Source organism: Macaca nemestrina, chromosome 8, assembly GCF_043159975.1.
Source record: "Macaca nemestrina isolate mMacNem1 chromosome 8, mMacNem.hap1, whole genome shotgun sequence".
NCBI classification, from domain to species: Eukaryota; Metazoa; Chordata; class Mammalia; order Primates; family Cercopithecidae; genus Macaca; species Macaca nemestrina.
Genome location: NC_092132.1, coordinates 126,914,242 through 126,940,576, shown reverse-complemented (window position 1 = coordinate 126,940,576; position 26,335 = coordinate 126,914,242). Strand labels below are relative to the sequence as shown.

General features: G+C 48.6%; 1 protein-coding gene and 1 long non-coding RNA gene across 2 annotated transcripts in view; one reads left to right on the top strand and one right to left on the bottom strand.

The window, feature by feature from the left end:
* The window catches only part of LOC105482015 (epoxide hydrolase 2), a 57,429-nt gene extending 31,514 nt beyond the window's left edge, over nucleotides 1-25,915 (top strand). The window contains exons 10-19 of the mRNA XM_011741858.2: nucleotides 1,505-1,531; nucleotides 3,020-3,105; nucleotides 5,898-6,009; nucleotides 17,634-17,705; nucleotides 19,498-19,531; nucleotides 21,546-21,648; nucleotides 22,462-22,531; nucleotides 24,744-24,824; nucleotides 25,184-25,242; nucleotides 25,439-25,915. Coding sequence (XP_011740160.2) covers nucleotides 1,505-1,531; nucleotides 3,020-3,105; nucleotides 5,898-6,009; nucleotides 17,634-17,705; nucleotides 19,498-19,531; nucleotides 21,546-21,648; nucleotides 22,462-22,531; nucleotides 24,744-24,824; nucleotides 25,184-25,242; nucleotides 25,439-25,517 — 723 coding nt within the window. The 3' untranslated portion in view covers nucleotides 25,518-25,915. The remainder of the gene's footprint in view (nucleotides 1-1,504; nucleotides 1,532-3,019; nucleotides 3,106-5,897; nucleotides 6,010-17,633; nucleotides 17,706-19,497; nucleotides 19,532-21,545; nucleotides 21,649-22,461; nucleotides 22,532-24,743; nucleotides 24,825-25,183; nucleotides 25,243-25,438) is intronic.
* Nucleotides 14,651-23,970, bottom strand: LOC105482014 (uncharacterized). Its single transcript, XR_003018085.2, has 6 exons — nucleotides 23,890-23,970; nucleotides 23,147-23,266; nucleotides 22,943-23,014; nucleotides 20,667-20,851; nucleotides 19,840-19,980; nucleotides 14,651-14,730 (listed from the first exon to the last, which is right to left on the bottom strand). It is a non-coding gene; the product is annotated as an uncharacterized lncRNA (long non-coding RNA).
* Nucleotides 25,916-26,335: the final 420 nt, after the last annotated feature.

Here is a 26,335-nt window from a genome sequence, read left to right as displayed (position 1 = left end):
CAGTGGGACACTCTTCAGTTGGGTACAGAGGAATGACGTGCTGGTGCAAGCTTCAGCAGGAATGAACCCTCAAAAGATGATGCTCAGCAAAAGAAGCCAGTTTCTGTGTCAGGACCGTGGGTGGTGGGGGCAGGAATGTGTTGTCCCCGGGATGGAACAAGCCTCTCACTGCTCCCCTGCAGCAGCACGGGTGCAAGCTCTACAGGGCAGCTGTCTTCCATCCCCCTCCAGGGAAGAGCCCAGGCTTGCTGTCTTACAGTGGTGATGGGATAGTTAGGGATATGTATTGGTGTACACTGAATAATTCACTGTGCATGTTTGGAGTCAGCTTGGTTTCTGAGTGGATGCTAGGAAGGAAGGGAAGGGTGATGTCATGAAGGCTGCTGAATGATGGATGGCTGCACTACTCAGCCTGGCTGCTGTAACAAAGTGTCACAGACCAGGCAGCTTCAAAAATAGATGTTTGTTTTCTCACAGTTTTGGAGGCTGGAAGTCCAAAATCAAGGTGTCAGCAGGGTTGGTTCTCCTGAGGCCTCTCCTGGACTTGTAGATGCTGCCTTCTTCCTGTGTCTTCATATGCTCGTCCCTTCGTGGGTGTCTGTGTCCTAATCTCCTCCTCTTCTCTTTTCATTTCTTTCTTTCTTTTTTTTTTTTTTCTAAATATGAGACAGGGTCTCCCTGTATTTCCCAGGCTGGTCTCCAACTTCTGGGCTCAAGGGATCCTCCTGCCTCGGCCTTCCAAAGTGCTAGGATTATAGGTGTGAGCCACTGCGCCCAGCCTAATCTCTTCCTCTTCTTTTTTTTTTTTTGAGACAGAGTCTTGATCTATCACCCAGGTTAGAGTATGGTGGCACGATCTTGGCTCACTGCACCCTCCTCCTCCTGGGTTCAAGCGATTCTTCTGCCTCAGCCTCCTGAGGAGCTGGGATTACAGGCGCCTGCCACCGTGCCTGGCTAATTTTTGGGTTTTTGTTTGTTTGTTTGTTTGTTTGTTTTTTGAGATGGAGTATCACTCTGTCGCCAGGCTGGTGCGATCTCGGCTCACTGCAACCTCCGCCTCCCAGGTTCAAGTGATTCTCCTGCCTCAGCGTCCCGAGTATCTGGGACTATAGGCATGCACCACCACGCCCAGCTAATTTTTGTATTTTTAGTAGAGGTGAGGTTTCACCATGTTGGCCAGGATGGTCTCGATATCTTGACCTTGTGATCCGCCCACCTCGGCCTCCCGAAGTGCTGGGATTACAGCCTTGAGCCACTGTGCCCGGCCTAATCTCCTCTTCTTATAAGGACTCCAGACACGTTGGATTAGGGCCCACCCATATAATCTCATTTTACCTTAATCACCCCTTTAAAGGCTGTATCTTCAAAAACAATCCCATTCTGAGGCCCTGGGGCTTAGGACTTCAACACAGCAGTTTTGGGGAGGACACAGTTCAGCCCATCATAAAGGCTGAGGCAGGCGGGTGCGGTTGCTGATTTTGCCTATGTGTGTCTTCTTTCTTAGGAGATGGTAACCTTCCTGGATAAATTGGTAAGTCATTATTTTGAACTGATATCTTTGGAGAATTCCTTTGGGACCTGGGTATTTAAAGAAAAGGCGTCAGCCTCAAGCAGAGGTGCACGGGCAGGGAGGGCACATTTGGGGGCAGTCGAGGGCAGAGTGGACATGGGCAGAGAAAATCACAGAAACAGATGGCAAAGAGCAAGGAGGAGATTAGCTTGTTTCTTTGTCCTTTAATGAAGGGCAGGTTCCAGGGAATGGGACCAGGGAGGACAGCCTTGAGTATCAGGTAGAGAAGTTTGGAAAATACCCCATAGGCTAATATTTCCCATCTCTTTAAACTTTCATCCCTTCTGAAACTCCTAGAACCTACTGCTTGCATTTGACATTGTCGGGAATGTCAAACTCAATGATACCAAATGAAAGCAAATCAGCAGTAGTGAGCTGAGAATGTGCTTTTGCTGAGTACACTTCCCACTCCCAAGACTGCATGGTATAACAGCCTCCCCTTCCCCAAGTGAGGTCAGCGGGGCGGAATGGACGGAGGGGTCAGGCTCAGCCAGGACAGCAGCAGTGGAGGACAGGGAAGGACTGTGGAGCTGTGGGACTTAGGGCCTCTTAATTGGATGTGGGAGTCAGAGAAGATCTAGGACGCTGACCTCTGGTTCACCAGCGGGGCGCTGTGCCTGACACAGCAGGGAAGAGACTGTGAGGATATCATGGTCCCTGCCCTCTGCGGATTCTCAGTTTCCTGGGATTAGGTTTGGAACTCTTGTGTGTGATGGGGACAGGGAACAGGGCATGGCCCAGAGTGGCCATCCAGTCCTGACTCTGTACAGTCTTCTGTCTAGAAGGGTGCCCCTTATTGTTAAGAGAGTGACTCTGTGGTTGCTGCCGGCGGAGTCAGTGTGGAGGGAGGTGTGGATAGGCTCTGCTAGCTAGGTTTTGCTCTGTGACGAAAGCACCTGACACATTTCTGAGAATGTGTCTTCCTTGTTAAGTGACACGTGGCTATAGCTGCTCCATGAAGAGGCGTTGACGTTGTCATTGTCAGTACCTGCAGCAGAAAAAGAGAGATTAAAGATGCTTTGGGACTTTTAATGGTTGTTTAAGGGAGGAGAGCTTCCAAAAAAAGTAGGGTTTTGGGGGGTAGAAGCATAATCATTTGATAAAAGATGTACTTGGAACATGAAGAGGTAAGTTATAGTTCTTTTAAGATAGAAGAGAGGAAAAAGGAGAAAAGAACGAAGGAAAATTTGATTTGAGAGAAGGTGGAGAGGGAGAAGGAACCCATGGCCTGTGGCCTCGGTCTCCTAAGCAGATGTAAAAGGCTGGCTATTTGTATTGAGGGTCTGTGGCTGGTGGAGAGAGGAGAGGTTTGAAGGGTGGGCATTTGGAGAGCTGCTGTGGGTTGGGGGAGGAGGCCCTGGTGTCAAGGGGCTGGCTGAGGGCTGAACCTCTCAGCACCCCATTCCAGAAACCTCCTCACATTCGCCTCCCTTCTTTTTCCTTCTCTAGGGCCTCTCTCAAGCAGTGTTCATTGGCCATGACTGGGGAGGTGTGCTGGTGTGGTACATGGCTCTCTTCTACCCCGAGAGAGTGAGGTAATTGGGCCTCGGGCAATAAGGATTTGGGGGAGGCTGGACTTGGGCTCCTGTGAGAATTGTTCCTCAGATCTTTAACCCCAGAAAACTTCTCAAAAACAAGTAGGTAATCTGGGAAGGTAATGTCTTCACTCTTTAGTGTCTGGTGACACATTGAAAAGAGGGCCTAGCCAGGCGTGGTGGCTCATGCCTGTAATCCCAGCACTTTGGGAAGCTGAGGTGGGTGGATCACCTGAGGTCAAGAGTTCGAGACCAACCTGGTCAACATGGTGAAACCCCGTCTCTACTAAAAATACAAAAAGTAGCCGGTCATGGTGGTGGGTGCCTGTAATCCCAGCTACTCTGGAGGCTGAGACAGGAGAATCGCTTGAACCCGGGAGGTGGAGGTTGCAGTGAGCCGAGATCGTGCCATTGCACTCCAGCCTGGGCGACAAGAGTGAAACTCCGTTTCAAAAAAAAAAGGGGGCCTAATGAGCTAATGTGTTAGGAAGCAGCACCTGTTCCACTTACAGGCCATGGGACAGATAATTCAGGGCCCGAGTGGCCAGTGGGAATGCAGGAGGATAATAGCTGAGCTTGAGGGGTGCAACAGGTGTGTCTTCAGTCCTGGACTGAGAATCGGAAAGTGTGGCCTTCAATCTGCCCTGATCGGCTGTGTGACACATCACTGCACTTCTTAGGCTTGGGCTTTCTCAACCACAGAGTGGTAGTGGTAACTCCTGCCTGACTCTACAACCAGAAAATGCTGTGTAAATGTCCAGTGAGCCCAGCATGTCATGGTCCCCACCATTTCATTCATAATCATTCTTAGACCAGCATTTCATGGCTTGAGTGAGAGCTATCAGATGGCAGGTTTTGGTCTCTGGCCGTTTGAGCTGGTGAGCTGCAGTTAAACCTGACTTCCCATTTCAGCCTCTGATCTTAGCAAGTTAAAGAAACATCATCCTCATTTCCCATCTGAATTTCCCTAACTAACCCAGTTATTTTGTATTTGGCTAAGTTTCTGAGATTGGAACTACCAGGAAACTTTGTTCTGCTTCTCTCCTGGCTCAAATGATAGGATTATATCAAAGAATAAAAAGAATCAAATGTTTCCTAAAATATTGTTAAAGTTTTCATGCTGTTGTTATGTTCATCTCTTCAGCTTTTTAAATGTTTTTAAAACATTTCTTGTGGGTACCTGGCATATTCTAGCTTCTCCCTCTCTCTTTCTCTGTCCCCTCTCTCATTCAAAGTGGAAATAAGAGCTTGATTCTTAAGAATTGGGTTCACTTAAAAGTTACCCTACAGACTGCACGACATACTGGTTAAAGTGAACAAAAGGAAAGATAGCAATGAGCTGTGTTTGCCCCTCAAATTCACCCCCTTTTCTATTCCTTTTTTTTTTTTTTTTTTTTTTGAGACAGAGTCTCACTCTGTTGCCCAGGCTGGAGTGTAGCTGCAAGCTCTGCCTCCTGGGTTCAAGTGATTCTCCTGCCTCAGCCTCCTGAGTAGCTGGGACCACAGGCGTGCACCAACATGCCTGGCTAAATTTTGTATTTTTAGTAGAGACAAGGCTTCATCACGTTGGCCAGGCTGGTCTAGAACTCGTGGCCTCAAGCGATCCACCCGAAGTGCTGGGATTACAGGCATGAGACAACTACGCCTGTCCATGTTTTCTATTCCTTTTGTTAGCATTCTATTCCATCTTCGGGTGATAAGTCAGTGGTCTACTGGCTAGATTCCTGGCTTCTGGCCTCTCTGTGTGCGTCCATATGGTCTATCAGTGCTTGATTAATCTTCCTGACTGCTCCCTCTGTGTCCACGTGGTCTCTAAGGGCTGGATTAATCATCCTGACTGCAACTCGAATCCACCCTCCCTTCTTCTGAGAAGCCCTCATGGTTTTCTTGGTTCTTACAGCATCAAATTCAGACTCAGGGCCCTTCATGTCTAGGCTCCCTACTGCCTTTCTGCTGTTATTTTCCAACATATCCCATTCCATGCTTGGCTTCTAACCATTCTGACTCTGCTCCATTGAACACAGCTGCAAGCTTTGCCCCCTTCTAGAATTTGCTTAGGCTACCTCATGTTGTTCCCCTCCCAGGCCTTGTTCCCCTCCCCAACTCTCCCCATTCTGAAAAGCCAAGTTCAAATGCTCCCTTTTCCACAGGGTCCTCCATGGCGCCCAGTTCAGGAAGTTCTTATCTCCTTCCAACTCCCATGCTATTTTGTGCTGTTCTATGGCTCATGTCACAGTCATCTCATAACGTCATTGTGTGTTTTTCTATTTCTCATTATTAAATTATAATGAGTTCCTTGAGGATAGAAATGACATTTTTATTCATTTTACATTTTCTCTCCTCTAGTATATACCATAGAATTATGCTCAATCCAGAGGAGACACAATGAGTGAATAAAGGGAGGAAAAAAATGAATGCATATTTTAAAACTAGAGAGAGATTCATGTCTCCATATTCTATTCAGGGTTGCTATAGTATGTATAGTGGGTGGGTGGGTGTGTGTGTGTGTGTGTGTGTGTGTGTGTGTGTGTGTGTGCGCATGTTCCTATGTGTCTAAGGCAAGTTGGTGAGAAATACTGCAGTTTAGTGGGGGAAAAAAAAGCACTGAACTAGGAATAGAAAATCCTGAGTTCTGATGTTCTGATCCCATTCTCCCGTTCACTGCTAGTGTGTGACCTTGTGCATAGAATGTTCCCACTCTGAGCTTCAGTTTTGAACTTCAAAGTCCTTTCTGGCTTTTGTAAGACTGTCTTCTTACAGGGGCTATATCTTGCTGCCTCTTATTTCTGTAGGGCGGTGGCCAGTTTGAATACTCCCTTCATACCGGCAAATCCCAACGTGCCCCCTTTGGAGAGTATCAAAGCCAACCCGGTATTCGATTACCAGCTCTACTTCCAAGAACCAGTAAGTGTGGCACCAAGGGCAACAACGGGAGCATTCGTGTTTGCCTTTCCCCTGCCTATCTCCTTCGCGTTTGCTTTATCTCTGTCCCCTTCAATTTTATGTGGCATTAGTCAGAAACAATTTTACAAATGGGCTCAGGTGAAACTGGCTGCCGTGCCCAGCTGGTCCTTCCCAGGCAATGGCACATTTCCGTGTATGTTTGGGTGGTGAAGGGCTGGGGGATGTTGTACCCTGGGGGGATGGCTTCTCCGGTGTCTCTGCAATTGCAGAGTTTGGGGGCTCAGTGCTCAGGTAGAGCCACCGCTCCTGGTTCTCTGGCTGAAAGGCTGGTGATGATGGCACCAGGGTCAAAGAGTCCTGCAGCAGGCCCCACGTGTGCTCTGAAGAATCTGAGAAGTTTCTTGGTATTAATATATGTGCCACGAAGATGCCTTTCAGAGATGCCCCTGGACGTGGCTGATATGTGTATTGGGGCATCCCTGCCACCGTTAACTGGAATTCACTGAGAGCAGCATCAGGAGTCAACGTCACCTGGCCTGGTGCCCCCGCTGCAGCTGCCCTCTTCTGTGGTCATCCACTTGCGGGAATTATCCAGAGAGAATAAAAGATGTTTCCTGCACACTCCAGAGAGAGAGGAATGGAAGTAATTAATTAATCAGGTCCTCTTATCCACCTCTTATCCTCTTAGAAGGGACCATTTCCAGCAAGACCACAACCATCCCAGTTGTGATTCAATGAGTAACTCTTCTCCAACAATTATTTTCATTAATTAGACAGCATCTGTGTGAAAGGAGCTTTGCGATTCAGGCAATAACTGGACTCATTCACCAAAAGCTCCCAGCAGCATTTTGAAGAGACCTCAACATATCGCATCCCACATGGCCGCATCCTGCGGGGAGGCCTGGGCCCTGATGTGCCACAGCCTGCGGTGTGGGAATCCACGAGCTTCCTTTGGCCTGAATGAAAGCACCATGTCCTTCATTAGTGTAAGACAGTCTCGATGGTGAGACTATGGGTATGGTGTGTGGTGTAGAGGGCGTATTACTTTACTGGGGCTGCCATAACAAAGGCTAGGTAGCTCAACAGACTGGGCAGCTTCAACAACAGAAATTCATAGTCTTACAGTTTTAGAGGCTGGAAGTTCAAGATCAGGGTATTTGTAGAGTTGGTTTCTCTTGAGGCCTCTCTCCTTGGTTTGTGGGTAGTCCTTGTGTCCTCGTACAGTATTTAGCCATTAAAAAAAAATTTTTTTTTTTTTTTTTTTTTGAGACAGGGTCTCGCTGTGTCACTCAGGCTGGAGTGCAGTGGTGTGATCATAGCTCACTGCAGCCTCGACCTCTCCAGGCCCAGATGGTCCTCCTGTATCAGCCTACTGAGTAGCTGAGACTACGGGTGCATGCCACCATACCTGGCTAACTTTTTGTGTGTGTATTTTTTATTTTTATTTTATTTTATATTTTATTTTATTTGAGACAGAGTCTCCCTCTGTTGCCCAGGCTGAAGTACAGTGGCGCAATCTCGGTTCACTGCAACCTCCACCTCCTAGGTTCAAGCGATTCTCCTGCCTCAGCCTCCCAAGTAGCTGGGACTAAGGTGCATGCCACCACGCCTGACTAGTTTTTTGTTTTTGGTTGTTGTTTGTTTGTTTATTTATTTATTTATTTATTTATTTTCAGTAGAGACAGGGTTTCACCATATTGGCCAGACTGGTCTTGAACTCCTGACCTTGTGATCTGCCCGCCTCGGCCTCCCAAAGTGCTGGGATTACAGGCGTAAATATATAGAGATGGGGTTTCACCATGTTAACCAGGCTGGTTTCAAACACCTGGGTTCGGGTGATCCATATGCCTTGGCCTCCCAAAGTGGTGGGATTACAGGTGTGAGCTACTGCACATGGCCTAAAATACTTTTAATTGTGGTAAAATACATGTAATGTAAAACTGACCATGTTACCTATTTGTAAGTGTGCAGTTCTGTGGCATTAAGCACATGTACATTGTTGTGCAGCCATCACCACATCCACCTCCAGAACTTTTTCATCTTCCCAACTGAAGCTCTTCACCCATTAAACACTAACTCCTCATCTCCCCTCCTCCCAGCCCTGGCAGCCCCCATTCTACTTTCTGTCTGTATGATTTTGACTCCTCTAGGAACCTCGTATAAGTGGAAGCATGCCGTATTTGTCCTTTTGTGACTAGTTTCTTTCGCTTAGCATCATGCCTTCAAGGTTCACCCATGTTGTAGCAGGGGCCAGAACTGCCTTCCTTTTTAAGGCTGAATACTATTCCATGGTGTGTAGAGACCACCTTCTCTTAATCCAGTCATCTGTCAGTGGGTTACAGCTACAGCTGGTTTTGAGCTCTCATATGCCACATGGTTCTCATCTTCACAGAAACACAAAGAATCCTCTCCTATCTTCTCAGCCAAGCAAACAGAGGCTCAGAGGGCTTAACTCCAACTGGCCCAAGACCAGGTGCATAACTGGGTCGGGATATCGACCTAGGCTTGTTTGACTCCCAAGCCCATGCCTCCAACTAAGCCGTGCTGGCGGGGAGCTTGGGCTTTGTTCTGTGTGCTCTGGGGAGTCAAGCAGAGAGAGGAGGGATAAATCGGGATAAGCTCAAAATCCTGATGGCAAAAGTGACCTTAGGAGAAAGATGCTTAGTAATTAGAGCCCTCGTCAAGGCACAGTTTTTTGTTTCAAAGGTTGTTAACGGTTATTGTGGAAAAGTCAGTACCTCTATTCTGTTGTAGCAGCTGGGTTTAAAATCTGCAGTGAGAGTTTCGGGGACAGTTTTGTTCTTAAGAACAAAGCGCCTTGGCAGGGAAATGTTAGATATTCATATTGTGATCTGGCCACAGAAAGACACCCAGCAACCAGGTTGGGCTGCATCCAGCCACTGGAACCACTCAACAGGCACAGAACTGGGACTGGAGGAGAAATCACTCGCAGGGGTTCCTGCCAGCCTGCCTGGTACCTACTCCCTAAGGAATGACTAGGCAAAGGTACTTCCCATCTCTGACCCTCAGTTTCCTCATCTGCAAAAGGTTGGTTTTGGGTGGTTTTCAAACAAGTAATAGCTTCAAACTTAAGCTGACTCCAGGTCAAACTTAAGCTGACTCCAGCAAATAAAGCCAATAACGTGGAGAACAGCTCTTGGATGCATAGTGGGTGCTGGGAGTTACTCCTTCCTGCCACCTCCTAACCCACTCCCTCCCTGGCCAGAAGGAGGCATTTCTGACATCTCCTCCTTCTCCCTAGGAGCACTGAGGCTGCTCCAGACCCAGGCAGCCTAAGGAAGACTCCTTCTGTGCCGTGGGTACACCCGTCTCCCCCACTTATTTTTTTATTATTATTATTTTTTGAGACCGAGTCTCACTGTATCGCCCAGGCTGGAGTGCAGTGGCACGATCTCAGCTCGCTGCAACCTCCAACTCCCGGGTTCAAGCGATTCTCCTGCCTCAGCCTCCCAAGTAGTTGGGATTACAGGCACCCACCACCATGCCTGGCTAATTTTTGCATTTTTAATAGAGACAGGGTTTCACCATGTTGGCCAGGCTGGTCTTGAACTCCTGACCTCAGGTGATCCGCCCACCTCAGCTTCCCAAAGTGCTGGGTGAGCCACTGCATCCAGCCCTGTCTTCCCCACTTCTGGCTCAACTCTGCTGAGCACTGCAGGGTGAGGCTTAGATTAACTCCCAAGTTTAGAGTCAGCTCCAATATAGCTCTTTGAACCCTTAGCCAATGTGCTGAGTCTTGGCCTGGGAATCTGCCAAGTCTGCTGGAAACAAAGAAGGCGTGTTTTTCTTTCCTTCTCAGAGAAGAGGTGACAGCTTTCCATGTGTATAGTGAGAAAGCATGAAGACCAGGCAGCTCTGACAGCGAAGGCCAGTGGAATCGGCTGGGTCATTTCAGCTGAGTTGTTCCATGTTTTAATTCTAAGGATTCCCAAAGTCCTCACTTGGCCTGGGGGATACTTACACCCCCTCAGCCCCCCATACCAGAATGTGCCTAGGATATCCTGTGAACCCTGCTCTCTCCCTCCTGAAACCACACGTGTGTATTTGTATTTCTTTGAGGAAGACTGGGTGGCAGGCACCTATGTATGTGTCTGGAACCATATAGCAAGCTAGAGGCAGATTTCAGGCAAAAGAAATGCCCTTTTGGGCTGGGTGTGGTGACTCACATCTGTAATCTCAGCAGGCAGACGGATCACCTGAGGTCAGGAATTCAAGACCAGCCTGGCCGACAAGGTGAAACCCCGTCTCTACTAAAAATACGAAAGTTAGCTGGGCGTGGTGGTGCGTGCCTGTAATCCCAGTTGCTCGGGAGGCTGAGGCAGGAGAATCTCTTGAACCTGGGAGACGGAGGTTGCAGTGAGCCGAGATTGCGCTACTGCACTCCAACCTGAGCAAAAAAAAAAAAAAAAAAAGGAAGAAAAAAACCCAGCCCTTTTGTTTAAGTATTTAACCAGATGAGAAACTAAGGATCAGAGAGAAAATGTGGGAAAAGAAAAATTACAGGCAGAAAGTTTTACCTGGCTGAAAATCATCCACAAATGATTTTGTTTCCCCTCAAAACATTGAGTCTCTCTCTCTCTTTTTTTTTTTTCTGCTGTGTTGCCCAGGCTGGTCTCCAAGTCCTGGTGTCAACTGATCCTCCCACCTCAGCCTCCCAAACTGCTGAGATTACAGGTGTGAGAGCCGCCATGCCAGCCTAATTGTTGAGTCTTTCTTAATCTCTAGAACACAGTAGCTCCTTCAGGCCATGGGGACAGCTGGTGATTAATTACAGAGTTTAATTTTTAGGTTTTGTTTTTGTTTTGAAATTATGAAGTAATTCATGCTTGCTATTAAAAAAAAATCCTGAGTTGTGTAAAGGAAAAAGCTGAATCCCCCTTTGCCCACCGACAACCTACTAGTAGCTACTACTAATAGTCTGGTATTTCCCAGACATTTTTTGAAATATTTTAAAACTATTTTTGAATATTTTTAAGCAAATACATGTGTGTATGAGCGCACACACACATATGATTTTTCATATAAATGGAATCATGCTGCTTTTTCCTTTAGTACATATTGCACAGATTTTTTTTTTGTCAGCACATATAGATTTATCTCATTCTTTTTAATGACTGCATGGGGTTTTGTAACAGGTAGACTATGGATTATGTAATCCTCTGTTAAGGGACATTATTGTGATTTTTTTTTTACAGCCAAATAATTATAGTTTAAAAGAAAGTGCCACTGTTTGCTACCTTACACACCAAGCTTTAATTATTGTTATTTTAACTTTTTTTTTTTTTTTTTTTTGAGATGGAGTTTCGCTCTTGTTGCCCAGGCTGGAGTGCAATGGCATGATCTCAGAGCTCACCACAACCTCCACCTCCTGGGTTCAAGTGATTCTCCTGTCTCAGCCTCCCAAGTAGCTGGGATTACAGAGATGCACCACCACGCCCAGCTAGTTTTGTATTTTTAGTAGAGACAGGATTTCTCCATGTTGGTCAGGCTGGTCTCGAACTCCCAACCTCAGGTGATTTGCCCGCCTCGGCCTCCGAAAGCGCTGGGATTACAGGCATGAGCCATCATGCCTGGCCGTTATTTTAATTTTTATGCCCTTTATGGAGGAAACCCTTGGCAGGGTTATTTTCATTGTCTTAAATCGGCAGTGTTGTGTTAGGTTGTGGTGAAAAGAACCAAGTATGGAGGGGTTTGGAGTCCGATGTTCTCATTTATAATCTGTCTGACCTTCAACGAGGCACTTAAGGCCCCTGAGCTGAGCGTCTTCCTCTGTGAAATGGGCTGCCCAGCTCAGTGCTGTTATGGACAGAAAGAGCTGGCACCATCAGCACGTGGCAGGCGGCCCCCAGTGCCCTGGGTCCCTGTAGAGCCCCCCAAGTCTTTACTGTACACCTCTCTCTCATCTGGCCAGCCACACCGCAGAGAGTCAAAGGTCCACCGTTTGCTGTCTGCCCAGATTTCGGATGCTTCCAGCCACTGGCGTTTTTGACCTCAGGGACAACCACCCCACTGTTTCTCCTGGCCTGTCTTGGAGAACACTGGTGCAGACTTCCAGAGGAACTGGAGTCATTTTTGGCAGGGTAGACGGAGCATGAAACAGAATCACTGGCCCAGCCCGCTGACCAGCGGAGGGTTCACCTCCCCTCCTGGATGGCGTCCTTTGACATTAATTATAAAGGGCAGGAGGGCTGAGCGGGGGCTTCGTGGACCTGCAGTTTGGCTTCAACAGCTGCCTCCGTTGTCTCACCCACGAAACAATAGCCACAATTAAGTGCAGTCTCTCAGCAGACCTGTTCTCTACCTTGGAAAGGACACAAGAGAAGATTAAAGAGGAGAAACTCCTGGGATGGTGGAGGGGAGCGCTCCCTGTTAGGAGTGCTGAGCACAGGAGGCAATCCTGTGCCCCCCACCGATGTGGGGGTACCTCCCTAGCAAATTAGGTGACTGACAGCGCCGCCCCTACCAGCGCTGAGTGGAAAGTCTAGACAAAGCTCCATCTTCTTGGTGGCGCCCTGCATTTCTGGGGGCTCCTCTGACAGCGAGCTGAATACGCACATGGAAAGTAAATTGAGGGGATGAGGAAGTCCAGGGCATCTTGGATCCTGGGACCCTCCAGACCCCACCCTGTGGTTGGCACACCTGCTGCCTGTTGCTGCTGGGGACAGTGCCTGGCCCCTCTGAGCCCAGGGTAATGAAGACCCTGGCCCCTTTCCCTCCTCACCCTCTCCCCTCAGCCCCCACATCAAGATACTCCCTGGAGACATGCTTTAGTGTAAGCTGGGGGCCAGGAATGGGAGGAAAATAACAGAAGATAACATTTGTCCTCTGCTTACGTGCTTAGCTGAGACCTTCTGACTCTTTTTAATTTACAAAAGGTAAGACCATATCTTTAAATCCTACAGACCAATGACAAATTTCCTGTGTGCTCTGGATAGGGGCTCCTCCTTTTGTGTTCCCACTCCCGAGGCTGCCATAACAAAGTACCACAAGCTGGGTGAGTTAGAACCACAGAAGTGAATTCTCGACAGTTCTTGAGGCTAGATGTCCAAAATCAGGGTCTTGGCAGGGTTGGTCCCTTCTAGGGGCTCCTGAGAGAGAGTCCGTTTCATGCCTGTCTCCCAGCCCCTGGCAGTTGCTGGCAATTCCTGGTGTTCCTCGGCTTGTAGACGCATCCCTCCCGTCCCTGCCTCCGTCTTTGTGTGGCATCCTCCTTTCTGTGTCTCTGTATGTCTCAGTTTCCCTCTTTCTCTCATAAGGACACGGGTCATTAGATCTAGGGCCCAATCTAAAGCCAAGATGATATCATTTAAAGAGCCCTAATTAGATATTAATTTAAAATTTTTAAAAATCAGCTAGGTGCAGTGACTCACACCTATAATTCCAGCATTTTGGGAGGCCAAGGTGGGAGGATGACTTGGGCAGGAGTTTGAGACCAGCCTGGGCAACATAGCCAGACCCCATCTCTACAAAAATTTTTTAAAAGTTACCCAGGCATGGTGGTACGCACATGTAATCCCAGCTCCTCAGCATACTGAAGCAGGAGTGTCACTTGAGTCCGGGAGTTTGAGGTTGCACTCCAGCCTGGGCAACAGAGCAAGACCCTGTCTCTAAACAAATAATAATAATAATGGAGGTAGTGATATTAATATTTATTGGCATGCCTCCTGCGTGTCAGGCATTGTAAGATATGGGCATTATCTCATTTAATCCTTACAAAATCCCCATTTTACAGATGAGGAAACTGAGGCTCTAGGGAAAGAAATTCCCCAGCTCGTAACTATCAGTACTTGGGCTTGAAACCGTGTTTATTGGATTCTAAAGTCCATCCTTTAACTTCTGTGCACAGGAACATAAAAGGAGGAGCCCCTATCCAGGGCAGACAGGAAATTTGTCATTGGTCTGTAGGATTTAAAGATATAGTCTTACCTTTGTAGATTAAAGAGAGTCGGAAGGTCTCAGCTAAGTTCATAAGCAGAGGACAAACGTTATCTTCTGTCATCTTCTCTCCTTTCTGGCTCCCAGCTTCATCCTATTCTTTCCATTGCTCTGCTGCACTTTCATGTGAGTGAACAGATTTATTTACCTTTTTTCTCTCTGACTATTTTTAAGAGACAGGGTCTCATTCTGTTGCCCAGGTTGAAGTGCAGTGGCACAATCGTAGCTCACTGCGTTCTTGACTTCCTGGGCTGAATCAGTCCTCCTGCCTCACTCTCACCAGTAGCTGGGACTACAGGCATGCACCACCATGCCCAGCTGATTTTTGAAATTTTTCTGTAGAGACAGGGTCTCTATTGTTGCTCAGGCTGGTCTCGAACTCCTGGCCTCAAGCAGTCCTCCTGCCTGGACCTCCCAAAGTGCTGGGATTACAGGCTTGTGCCACCCCACCCAGCCTCTCTTTGATTTTCTTTACTGACTTTTTGACATCGTTTGCCCTTTTAAGGGTCATTTGAGGCAAAGCCCTCTCTAGGCTTCCATGGGTTCCTTCAAACACTGAAATGCACCCCTGAGCTCATGAACAGCAGCTGTTTCTGTGATGAGGACTGCTCTCAGTAAATAGGAATGATGACCGACAGCCACACACACAGAGCTGACCTGGGCTTCCATCCATCACTTAAATGTGCTTCTTCCCATGGCTATTTCTCACTGTGGCATTCATCATCATGTTGCAGAAGGCCGCCATTGACACCATTATAATTGAATCTGACAAAACGGAGGGAACTGTCATTAACAGGCAGACATGGCTTTCGTCAGAAAATCTCCAACCCTAGATCCAGCACCGCCAGATGATCAATGTCTCCGTTTCTTCTGTGCTGCCACTGTACAGATCCAGAGCTCTCGTGAGGAGTAATGAGCAGAACAAAAAAGAGTAATGTCTCACCGGGCGTGGTGGCTCACACTTGTAATACCAGCACTTTGGGAGGCCAAGGCAGGCAGATCACTTGAGGTCAGAAGTTCGAGACTAGCCTGACCAGCACGGTGAAACCCTGTCTCTACTAAAAATACAAAAAAATTAACTGGGCATGGTAGCGGGCCCCTGTAATCCCAGCTACTTGGGAGGCTGAGGCAAGAGAATCTCTTGAACCCATCTTGGCAGTGAGCTGAGATTGCGCCACTGCACTCCAACCTGGGCAACAGAGCAAGACTCCATCTAAAAAAAGAAAAAACTATAAAAAGTAACCTCTCGGCCGGGCGCGGTGGCTCATGCCTGTAATCCCAGCACTTTGGGAGGCCGAGGCAGGCGGATCACAAGGTCAGGAGATCGAGACCATGGTGAAACCCCGTCTCTACTAAAAATACAAAAAATTAGCCGGGCGTGGTGGCGGGCACCTATAGTCCCAGCTACTCAGGAGGCTGAGGCAGGAGAATGGCGTGAACCCGGGAGGCGGAGCTTGCAGTGAGCCAAGGTCGCGCCACTGCACTCCAGCCTGGCGACAGAGCGAGACTCCGTCTCAAAAAAAAAAAAAAAAAAAAAAAGTAACCTCTCAACATGTGCAAACACTGAGGACTGCAGGTCGCTGGAACGAATGCTTCGTGTATGTGGCCTTAGGATCTTCCTCTCCTCTGACTCTATCTCAAGGGTAGCCACAGATGCTGCTGAGAACAGGATGAGTCCCTGCCCCTAAGGGGATCCCAGGAGAGCACACTCAAGGCTCTGCAGGATCCAAGAAAAGCAGAGTTACCCCTTGGTGGTGGGAAAGGTGGAACCTCATGGAGAAGGCAGCGTTTGGGTCTGGTGTCGAAGGCCAAACTGATAGAAGTCCATGCTGTTGGTGAAGGTCACAATGTGTTAAACCAGGGAGGCCAGCAAGTAGGAAGCCTGCTCAGAAAACACCTGCAGACCAGTTCAGCTGGTGTTTGGGTGCGTGCAGGTGGGTGGTTAGAAGGAAGGAGAGGAGAGTCAGTTGGCATTACCACACTTAACTCAGTTCCCTCCTGTAGCACTAGTCCCTCAGCAGCAGCTGTGTTGCAGAAATTAGTTTAGTTTAGTTTAGTTTAGTTTAGTTTAGTTTAGTTTAGTTTTTTGAGATGGAGTTTTGCTCTTTTTGCCCAGGCTGGAGTGCAATGGTGAGATCTTGGCTTACTGTGACCTCTGCCTCCTGGGTTCAAGTGATTCTCCTGCCTCAGCCTCTGAGTAGCTGGGATTACAGGCGTGCACCACCATGCCTGACCAATTTTGTTTTTTTGGTAGAGATGGGGTTTTACCGTATTGGCCAGGCCAGTCTCGAACTCCTGACCTCAGGTGATCTGCCTGTCGCGGCCTCCCAAAGTGCTGGGATTACAGCGTGAACCACTGCGCCCGGCCAAGATTTTTATTATTTCTGAATGGTTGCCCCTAGTGGATCTCTGCCTCCAGGACAGCTGTTTTCTCCTAAAGTGCATCTGGAATAGCTTTCAGGTTCACCGTCTTTCAACTTCTGGAAAAGACAGATTGAATTAACATTGTCCTCTTATGCTCCATGAACCAGGCTACCCCTACTAGGAGAGTAGGATCCATGGATGGATCTCTCATCACCTTCCAGCCATGCCCCTGTTCTTGGTGTCTGCTTTGCTGAAGTGTTCCTGGAGGGGGTTGGGGTAGGAAGGAGAGGGGAAGCAGGAGAGGAAGACTCCACACCCTGAGTCTCCAGTAGGAATCTCCTCTCTAGCCCTCAGCACATGACATTCAGTGACCTGGACACTTCACTTTAGTCCTCATCCAAGCCCCTCCCCCATCCTCTGGTCCACCAAGAAGGTTCTGAAGCGTATTTTGTACATTGGCATCTCTTGGTCCAGTTTGCCAGAGAAGGAGCTCAGTGTCTGTGGAACTGATGAAGCAAGTTCAGGTCAGAGAACTCCCCCCATGCACAAACCAGAGACCTGGAAACAGCCAGAGAACTGTATGTCGACTGGGTAATTCAATGCCATACCGCTCCCAAGAACTGGAAGAACCTGGTCATTTGTCACCAGAAAGGCTACGTGTCCCAGCTCTTTAACAGTGGAAACCTCGCTGTCCTGTTTGTGGAATATAATCCATTGGCAATCTAATGGTCTGTAACAATTAAGACCCAAATCAAAGGAGTTGGTTTTGAAGTTTCTAGAGCAGGAAAAAATTCTTTAAATTTCTTTGTAAAGATGGGGTTTCCCTATGTTTCCCAGGCTGGTCTTAAACTCCTGGCCTCAATATAGCGAAATTTAGATGCCTGGATGGAAGAGCATTTGGCTTATAGTTTTTGGCTTTTCCCCTTGGTTTCTCAGAATCCTTGGAGCCCCGCTCTTCTTCTTACCACCAGTCAGCCTCCAACCCGTTCCTCTACCAGCCCCCTCCCAATTCCTTTTGAGAGATTATTATAAGTAGTACCTTCTCATTGTAGGAATATTGAAAAACACAAAGAAAGCAGCATCTATGAATCTGCCTCCCATGGGAAACTACAGTTAGCATCTTGTATTTTATGTTAACCTTTTAAAAAATGTTTTAAGATGAAAATTCAAATGGATGCTATTCTGATGAGACTTGGGCTAGATGGGGCACAAGTAGGGGCTTCTTGCTTTCAGTCAGATGAAGGAGGGGAACAGTTTCCACAATTTCTAGAGGGTCCTTCATTTTGCTTTCTTGATTGTTTTAGGGAGTGGCTGAGGCTGAACTGGAACAGAACCTGAGTCGGACTTTCAAAAGCCTCTTCAGAGCAAGCGATGAGGTGAGAGGTGGGGACGGGGGCAGAAAAACAGGAGGGGGCAGTTGTGAAGGAAGTAGGGTACCTAGTGTGTGGCAGGGACCAGGAGTAGCAATCTGGCCTCCTTTTCTTTCGTTTCTGTAGTCAGGGTAATTGAGGTCCCCACTCTCCTGGTCCGTCCTTAGTGGGAAAATTTATATCCCCACTGACACACAAGGTCAGAGAATGATTATAATAATGATAGCTTAGAAATTATGCTATTACCATTACCATTTTAACATGCATAATTGGTTTACCCAAGTCCAAAATTAATTGCTGTCCCCAACTCTCTTCTTGAAGCAGAGGAGTTTAAAAACCTTTAACTCTGTAACCTGCACCCTCCTGTCTTACGTGTTAGGAGTCATCATCACTATTGTTGTTTTATATACAGTCAATTCCTGCTCCCTGTCCCATATTTTCCACTTTCTTTACTGATTACTTCTTGCATCTCACTCATTTGCATTGAGTTCAGTTTCTTTCTTCCTGAAGCATCCCCTTTAGTAGTTCTCTCAATAAGAGTCTGTTGGTAGTAAATTCAGATTGTGGTGCCTGAAGACATCTTAATTTTAATCTTAAAGAATCATTTATCTGAGTATAGAATTTTAGGGTGTTTTCTTTTAGAAAATTCTGTCTTTGCTTGTGAGTCAGCCTCGGGTCTAACCCCCTGTATGTTAATTGTCTAAGCCAATTAATTATCCTGGACACTGCAGGTCTGATCTGCAGTTTAACCCATCTTTGAAGTATTAATTTCAATAAATAGTTTTTTTTAATTTGTGAAAGTTTTATTTGGTTCTTTTTCAAATCATTCTTATCTCTTTTGTTAGAGTCTTGTATTCTTATTTTTCAGTTCCTTTTATGTCTTCAATTATTTGAAGTATATTCATTTCTAATTCTTTTTTTTTCTCTCTCTCTCTGTCTCTCTCTCCCTCTTGCAAGCTCTATTATTTGATGTTTTTGGAGAGTCATATTTCACTGTTTGCTCCTTTTGCTGCCTTTTGCTGTGGGGCCTTGTTATGTGAGTGTGGATTTTGTAAATTTGGTTTATAAACTCATCTTCAGCAGTACTTAATCTGTACCTGTCTGCTTCAGTTGGGCTTGAGGAAATGACTCCTTGAGTGGTTAAGGATTTCTTCCCTCAAGCATCCTGGGAGCATTACCAGCCTAGGCTCACTTTGTTGTTGTTGTTGTTGTTGTTGTTGTTGTTGTTGTTTACTTCACACCTTGGGGGTTTCCAGATCATGCAGAGAATGCAAACTCAAATCCAAGCAGTTGGGAAGGCAGGCCTAGAGCTATGAATTCCCAAGGGGGTGTCTTTTGGTTTCCTCTTAGTACCAAGCTGAAACAGACGAATTCCTTTAACATCTTTATCATCATGAGGGGATTTTTTTTCTCATCAATTTTTTCACTGAAGGTATAGCATGTCAGAGACCCCAGATTTACTGGCATTACCATGGAGTGGCATGGAATATCACATCTCCGACTTCTCATCATAGGCCTAAGGTCTCTTTTCTTGTTCCTATTGGTTGATAAACCTAGGTCTTCACATTACCAAGGTCTGCAAGGGCCCTGGGGCAGTCTCAGCCCAGAGCTTTGGTTGTGAGCTCCCTCTTTACTTGACTCCTGTGAGGGGGTCCCTGGCTCTCTTGGGAGTTCCATGTGTTTGTTACAGTCTGCATGGTACTTAGAGGTCATTTGTCGTAACAGGGTTTTCAGATGAGCATATTTCCTTTGCATCACCCATGACGTCATTTGTAACTCTTCTCTTTTCTTCCTACAGAGTGTTTTATCCATGCATAAAGTCTGTGAAATGGGTAAGAGACATGCTTGGGAGAGCCACATTGGGAACCAGCTGAATGTTAAATGGATGTTTCTGCCTGTAACTGCTATGGGCAGAAGCCCTGAGCCCTCCAGCTCTGAACTTAAAGTTGCCCAACCAGGGTCTCCTTGGCCTGCATAGGGCTGACTCTAACCCCAGGCCTGAGCACACAGCCTGGAGTTCCTACTCTTGAGGGAGCTGTGGCTTCAAGATCTTAAACAGTAAGAGCTTGGAGGAGTCTTAGAGCTTGTCCAGGGCAAAATCCACCCTCTGCTGATAAGGACCCCAGGATTGAGATCTTACCTCTACGGGGGTCACCCGGTGTATGCAGGTGGAGTGGGTGGGTCCCATGCCCAGGTCTCCTCCATTGCAGTCCACTGGCCCCTCTCCATCCAGGTGCCACGTTTCCAGTTCCCCCACATGGAGCCCATCCTTGTCTCCCTCCTGGGTTGGGTATGAGTGAAGGGTCAGAGTTGAGATTTGACTGGAGCTCATCCCCATGGCCCCTAGATCCAGCACTCTTCCCACAAGACCTTATTTTTGCTGCAGCACTGTGGCCTTGACATCATTCACTTGTATTTTTGTGAATAATGATGACCACTGTCACTTGTCTGGGCACGTGCTGACCATCTGTATAAAACTCTGGACTAACCCCCTTTAGATAAATTATTTATGATCCTCAAAGCTTTCCGAAAAGTGCTACTATTTTTAATTTCCAAAGAGGAAAACAGGTCTCAGAGGGTTAAGTAACTTGTCCAAAGTGGCTGGGCTGGGATTAAACTCCTCTGACCCTGCAGGCCATGCTCTTGTCACTGCTCAAAGAACATCTCCCTTCCCTCCCCCACACCCACATTCCTTTATTCCTTCACCCTGTCTGTCACTCATTCATTCACCCATTCATTCATTCCTCAAATGCTGTGAGCACACGCTGGGTATGAGGCCAGGGCTGCATGCTCAGACACCCAGACACATGAAGCAGCGTGGCCACCCTGGGTGAGCCCACTGTCTCATGGGAGGCAGAGCAGCTGGGATGCATGCAGAGGGGCCCTGAGGTACAGTGAGCCTGGGGCACCCGCCTAGTGGGGAGGCTTAGGGTGGTTTCATCACAGGGTGACACACTGGTCACATACCCCTTTGATATGTCTCACAAAAGCCTGGAATGGCCAGCTGCTCTGCCTCTGGGTCTTCGTGAATCTGAAAATGCTGACTGGCCCTGTTCAGGCACCAGCACTGAGGCTGTGCCCTGTGAAATTGCAGTGGTCCCTGGGCTGCCAAGGGTCATCACAGGCCATCCTCTGGGGGGACTGTGCAGCACCTTGAAGACAAGATAGGGGTCCACAGTGGGATACCATAGAGGGTCTGTGCAGTGCGCGGGAGGCGACAGGATCCAGCCTCCTGGCCTGGGTTCTCTTCCTGCCTAAGAGGAAAAACAGAGCAAGCCCGTAGGAAAATTCCAAGAATCTCTGGCAATATCTCCGAAGGGTCACAGTTAAGCTGGCTGGGAAAGGTTTAGACGGGGGGAGAGCAGGATCTGGGGGCTGGCAGGGTCTGGGATATAGCTGCTGTGTGCCTGAAAAAGCCGGCGACTGTGGTTGGTCCAGGAGCTGTGATAATAGCCGGTGATGTCATGGCTAGGTGGGAGGGAACATCAGCCTGCAGTGTGACCGTGAGATCACAGCTTGGAGCTTTCAAGGAGGTGGGCTCACTCTGGCAAAGGATAAGGGAACAAAAGATGGAGGCGCTCACAAGGCCTTGCGCAAGTTCAGATGGTCTGTGAGAGGCAGTGAGGTACCCAGCCTCCGTTAGAGGCCTTAAAACGCAGAACCCTGGCCCGGGGACGGGAAAGTCAACAGGTGGCTTTTTTTTTTTTTTTTTTTTTGAGACGGAGTCTCGCTCTGTCGCCCAGGCTGGAGTGCAGTGGCCGGATCTCGGCTCACTGCAAGCTCCGCCTCCCGGGTTTACGCCATTCTCCTGCCTCAGCCTCCCCATTCAGGTGGCTTTTTTTGCAGGAGGACTTTTTGTAAGGACCCCAGAAGAGCCCAGCCTCAGCAGGATGGTCACCGAGGAGGAAATCCAGTTCTATGTGCAGCAGTTCAAGAAGTCTGGTTTCAGGTAAAGAGAGCGCAGGGTCCAGACACAGATGAAAGACGATCGACAGAGAGTGATCTTCAGCCCTCAGGGTGGAGGGTGAGGCCCAGTTCTCCTCCACCACAGCCCTCATGGGTGCCAGGCTGGCCTCTGCTTGAATGCCTCCAGTGTCAGGAGGCTCACTACTTTATGGCGCTCAGCCTGCTCTAGTTTGGGACACTCAGCTTGTTCTTCCTTATGCTTGCGGAGCCCCCATAGGGCAGAGGTTTTCAACTACTTTTCAGTCATGGCTCCTCACAGAATCAGATGGCAACTCGGCTCTTTCTTCAGAAAAACATAAAAATCCACATAAACTCAAAAAGTGCATACATTTTGGTGCATTTGCCCTACTTCCCGATGTCATATTAGGAGGGGGCATCTTTGCTCCACCTCCCTGTGTCCCTCTCAAGTGGGCTCCCTGGGGCAGGCGAGCGGCCTCTGGATGGTGAGGCTGCTCAACCAAGGTCCCCAGCATCAGCAACCTCCCCAGCCTCCAAGGCGACACGATGACATTCCCTGGACAGTCCTGTAGGGCCGGCTTCTGTGTGTCCCAGAAGACCACCCAGAGGCTGCCAGTTCACTCAGTGGAGTCCTGTGTCCTTGCATAAGGCCTCGCTGCTAGAGCCTGGCAACTGCGCCCGACAGCACAGCGTGGGTCCTGGGCTCTATTCTCTTGCCCCTGCAGGAGGCTTTGCTCTTCCCAGGATGACTGGCCGTGCAGAGCAGGTTTCTGTTGGTGTATGTAGCAGAGCCGTCTACTTACCGCCTCCCTCTTTTTACTTTCTGATCTCTCCCCAGAGGTCCTCTAAACTGGTACCGAAACATGGAAAGGAACTGGAAGTGGGCCTGCAAAAGCTTGGGGCGGAAGGTGAGTGCCAGGTTCAGTGTGGTCTCCTCTGCACCCCAGAACCCACCCATGGGGCTTCCCATTGGCCTGAGCTGATATGACCTGGGCCACAGCTGGTCATGGACAGAACTGCTGGCTACCTCCTTTCCCTTTGGGGTTTGGGAAGTGACTCCCTTCAGAGGTTTCCCATTAGGATCTTTCTTGCTGGTATTTCCCTTGGGATGGTAGAGGGTGACGTTGGGGATGGAGGTGGGGTGTGTCCAGGTTACTGCAGCATCCATCCGGAATCCCCAGGTCCCCTGGTGATACCCCAAGCCAGGGCTGCAGATGGCCCAGGGCGCCTCCCAGAAGCGATGTGGATACTGGAGCTCCCAGCCCCGGAGGAGCATTAGGCGCTCTCAGAGATGTGACTTTAGCCTCTGGTTGAGTCACCTTGCACAAGCGAATCTCTGAGTCTCAGTTTCCTCATTTGTCAAGCAGAAGATGGGTTTCCAATCTCTGGGTCTGCAGAAGGAGTAATAGAGGTCCCCAGTTTATATTCAAAATGTTTAAAAATCTAAGGGAAATCAAATTATTCCCCAGTGTGATTGCGCAGGTCACCAGGCCTTCATCAGCTCACTCAGTAACCCTGGTTACCTTGTTGGTTCACTCTGTAAGTGAACACACTGCTACGTGCCAGGCTTCCTGCGAGACCCTGGGATACCATGGTGTGTGAACAGACCAGGTCTTGACCTCCCGAAGTTAGGTCTTGAGGCACTAGAGTAGATAACATCGTGGTTAAGAGCAGGCTGGGAAGCACATGGGCTGAGTCTAATCCCTGTGTGACCCTGGGAAAGGTACTTAACCCCTCTGATCCACTGTTGCTTCTTCTGCAATATGGAAGTGGCAAGAACAGTGCCTCCCTCATAGAGCTGTGTAAGGATGAAATGGGTGAAGGCACATGACCTGTTACAAGCAGTACTGGGAACCTAGTAGCTCCATTAGTGTTCCTTTTCATTGTCATCATATGACTGACGAAAATGACCAAACTGCAGTTGGACAGACAAAATCTCTCAAAGCGTGGAGGAAAATATTGACAAAGGCACTGGGAAGGTGAATGCCAATGGTGCTAAGGTCAGAAACCCTCCTCTTCCGCAATTTCTTTTTTTCTAGAAACAGTCTTGCTCAGTTGCCCAGGCTAGAGTGCAGTGGCGTGATCTCGGCTCACTGCAACCTCTGCCCCTGGGTTCAAGCAATTCTCCTGCCTCAGCCTCCCAAGCAGCTGGAATTACAGGAGTGTACCACCACAACCTGCTAATTTTCTGTGTTTCAGTAGAGACAGGGTTTCACCATGTTGGGCAGGGTGGTCTCAAACTCCTGAGCTCAGGTGATCCACCCACCTCGGCCTTCCAAAGTGCTGGGATGACAGGCCTGAGCCACTGTGCCCAGCCTCTCTTCCGCAGTTTCCGGTCGGATCTTCCTCTCTCCTCCCCCACCACCTCCCATCCCGCCCCCCTGCCACCCCCTACCCAGTTCACATTTTAGCTTGGAACATTCTAGAGTTTACAAACCTCATAGAAGCCTCAGTATTCATTGTAGCCACAAAATCATTTTTGACCTTCTCCTGGCTCCTGGTTATGGGAGGAGGGAGGGGTGCGGAGAGACGCCCATCAGTCCATGTGTAAATGAAAATAGTGCAAGTTCCTCAACCAGGGATGGGTCAAAGGTGCTTGGAAACTAGGGTAATGGTGGAGCGAGAACAAATAAAAAAACACAGAGGTTTCCTGGCCTTCCTGTGCCTGCCTCCCTGCGTTCAACTCATTTGCCTGCAGTTAAAAGGGAAGTCATTTTGCTGCTGTTCATGTCACATTGATAACTATTGTGACTGCCCCCATTCTCTCTGGAACCTTGGCCGCCCCTTTTAAGCGTCTGTTTAATTCAGAGAAGAGGAATCTTGATCTTCATTCAAGGGTGTCTTCCCTCTTGGTGCGGTCGATTCAGTTCTCCCAGTTACACGCAGCTCTGCACACGTTCTCACTCACACACGTCTGCACACACCAGACCCATGTTGGCCTCTGCACTGCTGAAGCTGTCATTTTAAAGATCTCCAGTAATAACCACGAGTCTGTTGTGCAAAGTTTGGCAGATACAACGTCAGGACCACAGCAGGGCGGTGGGCAGGGGTCTTTCAGGGGAGAAGGGAGGGCTTCCCTTGTGGAGTGCCAGCCACTCCTGTTTCCTGTTCTCTCCCCAGATCCTGATTCCGGCCTTGATGGTCACGGCGGAGAAGGACTTCGTGCTCGTTCCTCAGATGTCCAAGCACATGGAGGACTGGGTGAGGGAATGGCCCTGCACAGGGGTCATCGGTGCCCCCCGGGAGAGGGCACGGGCAAGGGTGCTCAGAGGGAAGATGGCAGCAGAGGATACACCTTGTCATGTGGATGGGACCGCAGTTGAAGCACTTCAGTAACATCACTGTCCACCGCTTGCAAGCAGCAACCGTGACTGTGCCTTCCTTTCCCCTGCATGGATGTGGGGTTTCGTTCACTCATTATTCCCTTCCTAAGTCATGCAGGGTTCGGGCAGGGTGGCCTGCGGGGAGCAGAGAGAAGGCGTCCATTTCCCGTTGCTCTAACCTGAGACACACCCATCTGCATTCTTCCATTTACCTTCCTGCATGGGGTTTCCTTTCAGATTCCCCACCTGAAAAGGGGACACATTGAGGACTGTGGGCACTGGACACAGATGGACAAGTAAGGAGGTTGGGGGCTCCTGGGGTCAGGGAGAGCAGGGCCCCCTGTTCACCTTCCATAAAAGCTTTCCTGGTTTCATTGTGGTGGCTTTGGCCTGGCTTAGCCACTCATATCACTTACCTCTGCCTTCGAGTTGGGTGGGTAGGCACAGACAAGTGTGAATGGCTTTGTTTTTTTTCCTCTCCCTTTCCTCCAGGCCCGCCGAGGTGAATCAGATCCTCATTAAGTGGCTGGAGTCTGATGCCCGGAACCCACCGGTGGTCTCAAAGATGTAGCACGCAGCGTGCATCCACGCTCAGCAGGTGTGCCGTCCTTCCGCCTGCTGGGGCATCATTCTTAGTATACAGAGGTGGCCTTACACACATCTCTCATGGATGGCAGCATTGCTTTGAAGGGGTTTGCAAAAAAAAAGATTTTCATTACCTAAAGTGAATCAAATTTGACATTATTTTAGATCCCAGAGAAATCAGGTGTGATTAGTTCTCCAAGCATGAATGCATCGTCCCTTTATCTCTAAGAACCCTTAGTGTCCTGTTGGGGGACAGAATGGGGTGGCGAGGTGGTGATTTCTCTTTAACTGACCAATCCATAGTTTTGCAGAAAAATCAGCCATTCACTGAGAAGAATCTTAGTAGAGACTGGGATGCGTTACTCAATAAAGCTAAGATGACTATGCTGCTGGTCGCTGTTCTTGGAGAGGTGGAGTGACTGTTCAAGGAGAATGCATGGCGTTGGGATGAGCCCTTTCTCTCTGCTTTTGAGCCCTGTTCTGGGCTCCGAGGTGCTGCATGATCTAGGCCTTGCTGGCCAGGAGACACTTCTACGGGGATGGCAGTGTCTCTTGTGCTCTGTCCCCTAAAGCAGCCACTGGCTACAGGTAGCCACCTGCCTTTCTCCCAGCTTCCCTAGCAGATTTTGCTCAGGCACAAATGCGCACCTTGAGCATGCGAAATGTGCTAGTGAGGCTGAGGAAGCGAATTTTAAATTCCATTGAATTTTAATCAGTTTAAAGTTAAATAGCAGCAGCTGCCATGAGGCTCAGGCAGATCCAGCCCGTCTTCCCCTCTGCCCTCTCCTCCCTCCTGTCACATCC